Below are 12,915 nucleotides of genomic sequence, written 5' to 3'. Positions count from 1 at the left end.
ATGGCGCTGGAACTGGTCGCCTGTTGTTATAGCCATCCGTGCGGAGGAACGGCGAGTTGTGCGTTCGGACACGTTAATTGGAGCTCCAGCGTTGTATTCAGCTGACTGTGCAGCCTGTTGGTTAGAACGATTCCTGACATCCTCCTCCGACCCCTTTCAGTGATGAGTTGTTTCCATCCGCAGGATCCTCTTTCGCTGGATGTTTTCCTTGATCGCGCCATTCTCTGTATACTCTCCACATAGTTACCTGAGAAATCCCCTGCGGTCAGCAGGTGGGCCCCCGGCTAGTCCAGCACCGATGATCGGCCTCGTTGGAAGTCGCTCCGATCGCTGGATTTTCCCATCTAATGTGGATTCACACTGAAACTGATCCGCGGAAAACTTGTCACGTGATTTTATGCTGCACTCCGGGGCCATACAGGGAAGCGCCAATGTGAGAAGGTTGGGGGTCTCTAAATAGAGGGGCCAGTAAGTGAGTATATATACAATATATACACACACAGTATATATCTGCGGACATTGAGTGATATAATACATTGAAGGGTTCACAGTCGGCTGTCCCCATGACAACACTTCCTGACTCTACTGGTTCAAACTAACGCACCAATACTGTATAGAACAAAGTCATCATCCACATCAAATGGAACTACTCAAGCAAGTCCTGATGTGTACATTTGATAGGGATGGTGATTATCTTCTCTCTAATGACAAGGCAGAAAGTGTTGCCATAGGGAACAGGACGTGTAGAAGAATTGCAGAAGCCAACTACAACTTTGGAACAATAGCTGGCCCCCAGTCTACCCCCTGACCCCATCATGCAGTACTCACCACATCGAGCACGGGGTGTAAGGCCACAGTGAAATCTTCCCTCGTGTCGTATCTCTCCGAGCTTATTAGTTTCTCAAGGGCCGACTGGGAAAGAAGAATCATAAATGAGTCGCACGTCCCCAAAAATCCCCCCATTCAAAACATTTGGAGGATGTTTTATGAAAGTGAAGGAATCCGGTGATGATCTAGAGGGGGCCTTCACCTATGGGAAATGATATCTTGTGAAATCCAAGTTTTGGCCTCGTTAACCCATTAGTGACGCGGCCTATATTGGGCACTACTACAGCTGGTAATATTGGATGGGCACTACTATGGCTGGTAATATTGTATGGGCACTACTATGGCTGGTAATATTGTATGGTTACTACTACAGCTGGTAATATTGTATGGGCACTACTACAGCTGGGATTATTACATGGGCACTAGTATAGCTGGTAATATTGCATGGGCACTACTATAGCTGGTAATATTGTATGGGCACTGCTACAGCTGGTAATATTGCATGGGCACTACTACAGCTGGGATTATTACATGGGCACTAGTATAGCTGGTAATATTGTATGGTCACTACTACAGCTGGTAATATTGTATGGGCACTACTACAGCTGGTAATATTGTATGGGCACTACTACAGCTGGGATTATTACATGGGCATTAGTATAGCTGGTAATATTGCATGGGCACTACTACAGCTGGGATTATTACATGGGCACTAGTATAGCTGGTAATATTGCATGGGCACTACTATAGCTGGTAATATTGTATGGGCACTGCTACAGCTGGTAATGTTGCATGGGCACTACTACAGCTGGGATTATTACATGGGCACTAGTATAGCTGGTAATATTGCATGGGCACTGCTATAGCTGGTAATATTGCATGGGCACTACTACAGCTGGGATTATTACATGGGAACTAATATAGCTGGTAATATTGTATGGGCACTACTACAGCTGGTAATATTGTATGGGCACTACTATAGCTGGTAATACTGTATGGGCACTACTACAGCTGGTAATATTGTATGGGTACTACTATAGCTGGTAATATTGGATGGGCACTACTACAGCTGGTAATATTGTATCGGCACTACTATAGCTGGTAATATTACATGGGCACTACTACAGCTGGGATTATTACATGGGAACTAATATAGCTGGTAATATTGTATGGGCACTACTACAGCTGGTAATATTGTATGGGCACTACTATAGCTGGTAATACTGTATGGGCACTACTACAGCTGGTAATATTGTATGGGTACTACTATAGCTGGTAATACTGTATGGGCACTACTACAGCTGGTAATATTGTATCGGCACTACTATAGCTGGTAATATTGCATGGGCACTACTACAGCTGGGATTATTACATGGGAACTAATATAGCTGGTAATATTGTATGGGCACTACTACAGCTGGTAATATTGTATGGGCACTACTATAGCTGGTAATACTGTATGGGCACTACTACAGCTGGTAATATTGTATGGGTACTACTATAGCTGGTAATATTGGATGGGCACTACTACAGCTGGTAATATTGTATCGGCACTACTATAGCTGGTAATATTACATGGGCACTACTACAGCTGGGATTATTACATGGGAACTAATATAGCTGGTAATATTGTATGGGCACTACTACAGCTGGTAATATTGTATGGGCACTACTATAGCTGGTAATACTGTATGGGCACTACTACAGCTGGTAATATTGTATGGGTACTACTATAGCTGGTAATACTGTATGGGCACTACTACAGCTGGTAATATTGTATCGGCACTACTATAGCTGGTAATATTGCATGGGCACTACTACAGCTGGGATTATTACATGGGAACTAATATAGCTGGTAATATTGTATGGGCACTACTACAGCTGGTAATATTGTATGGGCACTACTATAGCTGGTAATATTGGATGGGCACTACTACAGCTGGTAATATTGTATGGGCACTACTATAGCTGGTAATACTGTATGGGCACTACTACAGCTGGTAATATTGTATGGGTACTACTATAGCTGGTAATATTGGATGGGCACTACTACAGCTGGTAATATTGTATGGGCACTACTATAGCTGGTAATATTACATGGGCACTAGTATAGCTGGTAATATTGCATGGGCACTACTACAGCTTGTAATATTGTTTGGACAGTGATATGCTGCTGGAACAATTTGTATGGATATTACAGGAGCTGATGCCCGCTGTTTAGATACTTTCGTTTTTTTTGCCATATTGTATCGCAACTGCAATGACAAGTAGAATTATGGGCTCTTCTATGAGATTGGTACTATTATAATTGGTCAAGCTCTTGTAACTACAGAGCAAGAAAGCTTATAAAGTTCTGACTTAGTTTATGGTGCCGGGCACCAAACTGCAACTGTGCCCTAGGTAAAAGGAAACCACTAGTCCCCCAGTGCCCACTAGAAGTAGGTCCATAGCATGTGCCCCATTGATGTGATGGCATGTATGCAGCTGTTGCCACCACACAATGTATTTAGATCTAGAATAGAAGGACTTTGTCTTCTGATTAATCTTATCTCCGGCGTCTCCTGACTCCTCCCGTCTGATTCTGGCCATAATGGCGCAGGAGGTTTTATCTCCGCAGGATGGCTCACCTCTGAGATGGAATTCTAGATAGGTAGATGTTATGTAATGTGTTTAATCGCTTATCAGATGGGGGCAGAGAGCAGAAAGATGCTTTTACTCATTTTTTGCCAGAATCGATCGCCAAGTGCTTTTTTGCACTGGGTGTGAAGTGTGCAAATCCATCCGCACTCGTTCAGTTACCTTTACATGGGGCTGCCAGAAAGTCTATGGGCTCATAAACGGAAAGTCTACGGGCCTGCCTCCAGCTAGTGAGCAGTGACAGCGCTCGGATGAGTGCATCTGCTGCTTCATTCTAGTGTTCAGTGGGGATCTAAGCACCCAGACCCCCAGGGATCAAAAGTTCTGATGTGACATGTGAAAAGTTTTTTTAAAGTGTAGTTACTGTTTTGCAGCATTTCTGCTGCGTGTAAACATAGCCTTGAGGGCTTCTGACACTGATTCACGGCCCGATAACGCCCTATCAGTCCTTCTGAAAACTCCTGGATGCGATGAAAACAATGGGCGATACCGCTAAAAGAAAGAGCATGCTGCGATTTGTTTTCTGCTTCGCATCACAACGCAGTAACAGGCAGGAAAACATTGCAAATGTGAATGAACCCATTCTCGCAAGGCACAAGTCTTGCACAATTTTCTTGCCATTGTGAAGATGCCTTGAGGCCTCGTTCACACAAGCGTGCGTAGGGGCACACAAATCCACGCGTCCATGCACGTGCCAAAACACGCGTGTTTTGCCAACAGGCAAGCAACAAGTTCGGATACGGCTTTAAAGAACGACAAGTGGGTTGGTACAACAAAATTTATTAATACAACCAACTATATTTGCACCACACGCGCTAAACGAAGCTCCGTGCAGCATTACTCTCAACGGGGCGGCCGCTGCTGCTGGCGGCCCCATTGAAAGCCATGGCCTGCCGACACCCCGCAGTGATTTTCAGGGAAGGGCTTTAAATATAAGTCATTCAATGAATGGCTGAGCGCTGCCCGTGATTGGCTGAGCGCTCAGCTCAGAATAGGCAATGAAAATATGTAACAATTGTGTGAAGACTGAATGTAACCTTAAGGCTTATCGAATATTTAATTGGAGACCCCAGAAATTATTAGTCTCATGTGGACACATCACCACTTAGCAATTATTTTCTCACCTGGAAGGAGAAGCGAAGCATGGCTTTACTGTAGTCTGAAGGTTTCTTGAAACATTCACAAGACTTCCTGAAATAAAACAGTGGAAACCATCAGCAGGCAGGCACCTGGGTCTGTATGTCAGAGCTCACCTCTCACCCTAAATAACAGGTAAAACCTGCAGTGGCACATTGTCCTATACTCAAATCTGCCAACTCTCCCATAACCTTCTAAAGCTTTCCAAGAAAAGGGGAGGCCTCCTAGAATCCCAGAAGAAGTGGCAAATCTCCCAAGAGCTGGACCGTACCACTTGCTTCATCTGCGGCTTCCTCTGTGCGCCATGCAGCATCCTGACTCATCTGCCTCTTCAGGGCTCAGAACATCAGAGGGAGAAGACAGAGCCAGAAGAAGAATGAGTCAAGATGCGGATGAAGATGCTGCACAGACTGCAAAGGAAAGGAAGCCATGGATAAGGCCGCTTTAACACGAGCGTCAAAAATCGCACGATTTTCTTGCGATGCGACAGCGCTACAAATCGCATGTATGTGAAGCCTGTGCTTTCTATTGGGTTCCTCCACATTAGCGATGTTTTGTAGGCTGCTACAATGCAAGAAAAAAAATCACGGATTGCTAAATATCACCGCGATTTACTATCTTTTGTAGCCCATGTTTCTCAATGGCGCCTTCCTTTCTGTTGCATTGCATCACACGAAAACGCGTTTTTTGTGCGTCGCGATGCAACTTTTACAGTAAGAAGTCCTATTGTTTGTCCCTAAATTAAGCCCCGGCTGCATAAAAAAACAAAACACAATACATCACTTAACAGGCGCTATCACTATTACATAATGGAAGCACAAAGGAGGCACTGTTACCTTATGGCGGCGCTAAATGGGCTTTTGGGGGCAGTATTACTTAACAGGGAACAAGGAGGGCGCTATAACCTTTGAGGGGCACTGAGCAGCTACTTTTTCTTTGTATGGGCACTATTATCTCATGCAAGCACAAAGTTGTATTATTACCTTGTGAGGGCACAAAGTGGGCACTATTATCTTATAAGGGGTTCTAAAGGGACACTTTTACCTTATGGGGCAATATTACCTAATGTAAGCACAAAAAGGCCAGTATTATGCAGTGAGGGCACAAAGTGGGCACTATTATCTTATTGGGGTACTAAGGGGCTTTTATTTTTTTATGAGGGCACTTAGGGGACATTATTACCTCATTGCTGCACTAAGGAGACACTATTACCTTTTGGGGGTACTATTACCTAATTGAAACACAAAAGGGGCATTATTACCTTGCTGGGACCACAAAGAATGCATTATCATCTTATTGGGGCACAAAGAGGGTATTATTACCTTATAGGGGCACAAGGGGGCACTATAACTCTTGGGAACTAAAAGGAGCATTATTATTTTGTGGGGCTCAAAGGAAGAATTATTACTATGTAGCAGGAGAACAACATGGGCACAAAGAGGGTATTATGATTGTATAAGGGCACTGAGAAAGGTGGAGCCAGTGGCAGAATGGGGAGCCTCCAGGTACCCCCTTTATTTTATTTTACCAGGGGGTGTGGACTGTAAGCAGGGGATGTCCAATGTAAAAAGGGATGTGCTCTGTGAAAGGAGGAGTGGCCTACACAAAACTTCTGCAATGCTCTCTTAAGTCATCCTGATTGCTGTTCCTAAAAGTATGCCTATACTCCAGTGTCCCATTTCTAGGACCCCCAATATCAATTATGATCACATTTCCTGCAGAGCCACCACAGTGGAAATTAAATATTACACGATGAGATGGCCACTGAAATCAGCTCCCCGTAAACACTTTTCTATCAGATGCATGTAATATCAATATGGACTGTGAGATAAGCAGCTGCAGACAGATCCGACACCACTTCTCTCCAAGGTAAATATGGAACTAGACGGGTTAACATCCAACCTATCCAATCTTTGTTTCCCCAGATGGGAGGATTGTCCTTCTGCCAACAATCTATGGCTAGAAAGGCCAATAATAACAATATAATACCCAGATGACCTGTGACATAATGAGAGGTAATAGAGAGGTAATAACCTACCTGATCTCTGCATGGTCCGGGGAGGACAGGTAGAGGCCACTGATTGATGTTAAATCCACCAAACTAATAAATGTTTTTGGAAGCTTTAAAATAAACGCAAAGTTCAATCAATGTCATTCAGTATCTTTGTAACTTTTAGTCCATCTTCACTTAAAATAGAAATCTGCCTGGAAACCATCAGCATGCAGGCAAGCGGCTGCTGGTGCATCTTACGCTTGATTGTGAACATTATTCTGCCTTGTTAGGATATGTAGGAATCTCCACTCAGTAACAAATAAATACCTGACAGTCTGATTACTTTATGGATCATTAACCCCTTCCCACCCCAGAGCGTAAATGTATGCCCTGGTTAGGAAGCAGTTCTCTCCAGTAGGCGTACACTTACATCCACCATCTGCAGGGGGAGCCACAGTGATTGAAAGCCGGAATTCTCACTGCAACAGTGGGGAACAGTGAAAACACAATCACTGCTGTTAGTCCCCATCATGCCCCGATCAGTGTTGATTGCGGCATGTAAAAGGTTTATGCAGGAAGGGTGCTCCCTCTGTGATTTGTAATCTTGGAGGGCCGATCGGTGGCCATGGCATACGGACGGCAGAGAATGGCATCCACATCTGCCATAGCCTATGATCACTATTATTAGTGATAATACATTGCAGTATAGGGTTATTGCAATATATTATTAGTGTGATCATAGCATCACAGGTTCAAGTCCCGTACAGGGACATTTCACCCCACTTAGAATTTCTGAAAAGTTTTTCAGTACATTAAATAGTACCATTGAAAAATAAGACCTGTCCCGCAAAAAACAAACCCACAGACATCTACATTTTTAAACGGGGGAAGGAAAAAACGAAAATGAAAGGAAAAAAAAGGTCCATGTCCTTAAGGGGTTAAAAAAAAACTAACAAACAGAGCCAAGATGCTTTTTTTGTTTATTTGACCTTATAAAAAAACACAATAAAAATGATCAAAAGAGCCATATTTACCCCAAATGGTACTAATAAAGCCTACAACACAAAGCCCCTTGAGTGCAGCATTAAAAAAAAGGTTAAAAATAAAATAAAATATATATATATATATTCTACTTCATGCTTTATGATTACCGCTGTAAAAGAGAAAAAAAACAACAGCAGAATTGATGTTCCCTGGCTTCCTAAAAATTAATACATTTATGCTATGAGCCCCCATACAGCCATGTCGGCGTACAGATAAAATAGTTATGACTTTTGAAAAGTGGCACTGAGTGCTTAGGGCCAGATTAGGCCACATAACTAAGGGTTAAATAGGATAAACAGAAACAGAAGCTTGCTGATGGTTTCCACATAGCTATAGGGGAAGTGACCTCCTGCATGTAACATCATGTTGATCTACACTAAGTAAATAACAGGCGGTGATGTATACGGTAATATTGACTTCCCTATGAGAAAGTACATTATACATAATGTATAATGATGGCGGCCGATCTATATGACAGGGTTATTACAAATGACCTTCCCGATGTGACCCCCAGAACTGAAATGTCACTCCCCGGCCACCGGCTCCGGTCTGTGCATGTGCCGCGGGAGAGGTGAGTGCAGCGCTGGTCCCTGCGGGCGCTCGGGTCGGGTCCCGCTGCGAGAATTGTCGTAGCGAGATCCAACCCGGCCGTCTGCAGGCGGCTTAAGAGCGCTGCACTGACACCTCTGAGGGGAATAACCTTCTTGATGTGCAACCAAACGTTTTGAGTTACTGTTTCCATTGACATCAGATTTCTGTATCGCAGCGCCATTAAACGGAGTTCTGAGGGTTTGATGGGGAAGCTGGTTTGTGAGCCCCCCGTATAATGCATGCACGACCTTCTGCCACCTACCTGCTGATGTAAGTAGTCTAGAGAAGCAGCCACTTCTCTGATCGCCTTTTCTGTGTGGTCGTCCTGCAGGAAATGAACAGAAAAAATGTGTCATTTGCGGCTAAAAGTATTGCTCTTAAAGGGGACGTGTCACCTGTAGGGTTTTATTAATTAAAATCAGATAATGAAACATTTTCCGTTTTTCTAATCAATTTTTATCTTCTGATCTTAGAGTTTTTTATTGCCTAAGCTTTAATTAAAAGCATTTAAAGATGTGCTTTACAGCAGCCTCGCGGGCCGTAGATACAAGGAAAAGGAGAGGACCCATTGTTGTAGGCATGCCTATTGACTTCTATGGGAGAGTGTTGTGGGCATGCCTTGTGTCCTGTGCACAGAGAGAGGAAGAGGTGAGCTGTGACTATCATATATAGACATCTATGGGAGTGTGTTGTGGGCATGCACTGTGAGCTGTGTAGGGAGAAGGAGGTGAGCTGTGATGTGAATGGTGGACCTGTGTTATCTATAGGTGTCACCTCTCAGTGTAATCCTGCCTGTGATAAGGTGAAGTTTTCTCTACAGAACAGGAAGTGGCAGACCATTGGTAGGCCTAGTGGCCAGTGTGGGAACTGCAGGATTGTAGGATTTTTCTACAATGTAGATTGTTACAATATTTTTTTAAAGAACATCACCAACAATACTTGAAAGATCTGTTTAACATAAAGACTTGATTTCTACAAGAGATCAGTATCTGATGACACATCCCCTTTAAATCGAAATCAATCCAAAATTCCGCTCTGAATTATCCCTTATTACATCTTTATAGAGGTCAGAGCTTCACCTTTCTGACTCAGAACTCCAGATCCGGGGAAGCTCAGGAGATTACTGCATACAATGTATACATTACCCCTAATAGTAACTCTCTATGCAGTGAGCTCCCTCTAGTGGAGGAGTTAGCATGTAACTATTTACATAGTTTACTTTGTAGGGTATTTAGAGCTTTGTATCAGAAAATAGAGCTCTGAGCCCAGCAGTGCTCATTACAAGAAACTGAATCACTGAAACAGTTATAATACAATAATACTGCAGTTTGTCTCCGTAGTAGTAACACGCCAGCACTTACAGACTGGTAAGTAACACAGTTGGAAGAAACTTGAACAAGGATCAACTCCAGTTAATGTCCTGATAATAGTCCAGTCCTGACTGCTGGAGCCCAGCATTAGCCACCGCTGTCCAAATAACTAACATTCACATACTGGCCGCAGTCCCTATACTGACCCCCACCTACGGCTTTTACTGAGGCCGCCCTCACTTATGGTCCAATGACGACAAACTCCTTGATATCCTCTTTAGGTCTTAATCTGTGCGCTCAGTAGCCAGTTCCGCTCTCTCCTCGCTGGCGGCAGGCTGTTCCAATCTCCACTACACAGTGCTCCCTGCCTTCTGCAAGCATTCTGGGGTTCAGGCTCCCGCTGCCTTCTGCAAGCATTCAGGGGTTCAGGCTCCCGCTGCCTTCTGCAAGCATTCAGGGGTTCAGGCTCCCGCTGCCTTCTGCAAGCATTCTGGGGTTCAGGCTCCCGCTGCCTTCTGCAAGCATTCAGGCGTTCAGGCTCCCATTGCCTTCTCCTCTCTGGCAGCAGCAATCTCTCTGCAGATTGTCTCACCCGTTCAGCAGCACCCCATCTCTGTACATTCCATGAGCTCTCCTGTGATGCAGCAGGAAACTACTTTACTGACATCATTCCACTAGAAAGTTCTAGGACCTTCCTTACATGTGACCTCTCAGCAGCCAATCAAACACAGCTCATAGGAGGCAATATCTGGGTGCAGTTTTTCAAAATGGCCACTACAACCCCAGTTTTCCTATGTTTATAGCAACTTAAAGGGGTTGTCCAATTGCAAACTATTGATGGCGTCTCCTAAGGATAGGCGATCGATAGAGATTGGCGAGGGTTCGCTGCCAGGGACTCCTGCTGATCAGCTGTTTGCCAGGCCGGCATGTTCATGCACTGAGCTTCTTTCTGCAGGAAGCAGACAGCTCAGTTTTCACTGCAATGGCCAGGCTTAGTATCACAGGCAAAGTTTCCATTCTCGGCAATGCCTGCAATACCATGCCTGGCCACTGCAGTGGGAACAGAGCTCTCTGCTTCCTGCAGAAATCAGCTCGGTGCTTGAGCATGCCAGTCTGGGGAACAGCTGATCAGCAGAGGTCCAGGGTGGCAGACCACTGCTGATCTACTATCGATGACCTATTTTGCAGATAGGTGATCAATAGTTTACAATTGGACAACCCCTTTAGCTCTTTAGGGAAGCCCCTGAGCGGTGAGTCGCTTATAATGGCAACCATTAGTATCACCCAACGTAAATTCTACTATAACTATATCTCTGTTCCTCTTCTTGTCTCATGTATTCAATACCAGAGCTGCAGTAAATACTGACACACAACAATTACAGGTTTGCTGCGTTGCAGCCTCATAATGTAAGGGCAAGTAAACATCTTTGACCCATCGTTGGAGAGCAAGACTCCTCAGACACCTTTTCTAAGACACTTGACTGCAGTGATACAGATGATGTTCAGCCTAATAGTCTCATTTCCTGGTCATCCGTCTCGGGAATTGTCCCTGTCCGGTTTGTTATTACATTCTGATGTTATCTGCGAGTTCTGTGGATGCGGTAATATCATCAGATCCATCATTCCCGCTGGACTTGCATCTAGTTGATGTCTCCGTTATCTCCGGGCAATGTGCGGTTTTCTTAAATCTTAACAACCAAAAACCTCGGTGACGGCTTGGAAATTGTTCTGTTCCCCTCCAGGATTTACTGACGGCGCAGAGAGATCTTTCCTGGATACAAATGATGGCGTTATTAGAGACTTTGTGTCTTTCCTGCTGTTACTGTTGGCAGCAGTTCAAGCTGCCCGTAGGAAAGCAGGGGCGTCCGTACTCAATTAACACATGCGGATCTGATTTACGGATTCAGTGTGCGGGACACAAATTGCAGCATGCTTCACTTTAGCGCAGATTCCGTGTGGACGGCTTCCATTGAAGGCAATAGAAGACTGTCCGATCCGCGGTCTGTCCACAATGTGGAATTCCACGGGAAAGCAGGAGCTTAAAAAAACAAAACTGTACACCGCATTTGCGCCGGCCGGCCCTTCCGCACACATCCAGAGTACAGAAAAAGAAGACACAGACAGGTACGCAGGGTTCCCCAATGGAATTCGTGCGTGCCCATGGACAAGAGGCCTAAAGGAAGATGTTGGAGAAAAAACGGGCAGTTGGATTATAACATGTGCAATCCTTTTGTTCTCCGTGAAGATAAGCCATCGGAGGTATCTCACAGCGACTTATGGTCCTTTTACACGGGACGAGCTGTGGGGGAAACGACACTCGTCCCAGTGATGCCCGCCGGGAGCGAGTACTGTTGGCATCGCTGACAGTGCTGGCGGAACGGCTGGGTAGCGTTCTCCCCCCGCTTCCTCCATTCACAGTAAAGTAGACAGTCGTTCAATATGCATGCATAAAGTGTGCTGAAACGGGACTGCAGGCAGCTGAACATTAAAGGGGTTGTCCCGCGGCAGCAAGTGGGGTTATACACTTCTGTATGGCCATATTAATGCACTTTGTATTGTACATCGTGCATTAATTATGAGCCATACAGAAGTTATTGACTTACCTGCTCCATTGCTAGCGTCCTCGTCTCCATGGTGCCGTCTAATTTCAGCGTCTACTCGCCCGATTAGACGCGCTTGCGCAGTCCGGTCTTCTCCCTGGTGAATGGGGCCGCTCGTGCCGGAGAGCTGCTCCTCGTAGCTCCGCCCCGTCACGTGTGCCGATTCCAGCCAATCAGGAGGCTGGAATCGGCAATGGACCGCACAGAGCCCACGGTGCACCATGGGAGAAGACCCGCGGTGCATCGTGGGTGAAGATCCCGGCGGCCATCTTGCTAAGGTAAGGAAGAAGTTGCCGCAGCGCCGGGATTCGGGTAAGTACTAAACGTTTGTTTTTTTAACACATGCATTGGGTTTGTCTCGCGCCGAACGGGGGGCCTATTAAAAAAAAACTAAAAACGTTTCGGCGCGGGACAACCCCTTTAATGCTGTGGTGGGACCTTAAAAGGCATTGTCCCACTTCATCTGAGGTTGTATTTACCTTGTTTTAAGGCGTTCTAAGGACCAGATGTTTTCTATTATGCCTGATACATAAAACCATAGAATTCAAACAGGGTTTGTAGTGGCCCAGTACATCTATTCCTGGCCCCCTCCATAAATGTCATACATGTCATGTCTTATGTTGGTGCGCTGTGCAAAAGTGTCTAGTCATTCTGTTATATGTATTGCACAGCTGCAGCGTGTGATGGGTTAAGTGTTTGCAAAAGCCTGGGGATTGCCTGTAAATGTATCAGTTTATGTCCTGTCACGTGGTATGAGTGAGGCTATAAATGTGAG

At 45.0% G+C, this 12,915-nt stretch overlaps 1 protein-coding gene across 1 annotated transcript in view; it reads right to left on the bottom strand.

Annotated features, from left to right (window-relative positions):
* Nucleotides 1-12,915, bottom strand: part of PLB1 (phospholipase B1) — a 108,977-nt gene that overhangs the window by 82,657 nt on the left and 13,405 nt on the right. Inside the window, exons 10-13 of the mRNA XM_066594451.1 lie at nucleotides 8,493-8,555; nucleotides 6,641-6,723; nucleotides 4,590-4,656; nucleotides 829-912 (exon numbers count right to left, since the gene is read on the bottom strand). Of these exons, the coding sequence (XP_066450548.1) occupies nucleotides 829-912; nucleotides 4,590-4,656; nucleotides 6,641-6,723; nucleotides 8,493-8,555 (297 nt within the window). The remainder of the gene's footprint in view (nucleotides 1-828; nucleotides 913-4,589; nucleotides 4,657-6,640; nucleotides 6,724-8,492; nucleotides 8,556-12,915) is intronic.

Source organism: Eleutherodactylus coqui, chromosome 3 (assembly GCF_035609145.1).
Source record: "Eleutherodactylus coqui strain aEleCoq1 chromosome 3, aEleCoq1.hap1, whole genome shotgun sequence".
In the NCBI taxonomy this organism is placed as follows: domain Eukaryota; kingdom Metazoa; phylum Chordata; class Amphibia; order Anura; family Eleutherodactylidae; genus Eleutherodactylus; species Eleutherodactylus coqui.
The sequence above is the reverse complement of the archived record's forward strand: the minus strand, read 5'-3'. Positions and strand labels throughout refer to the sequence as shown.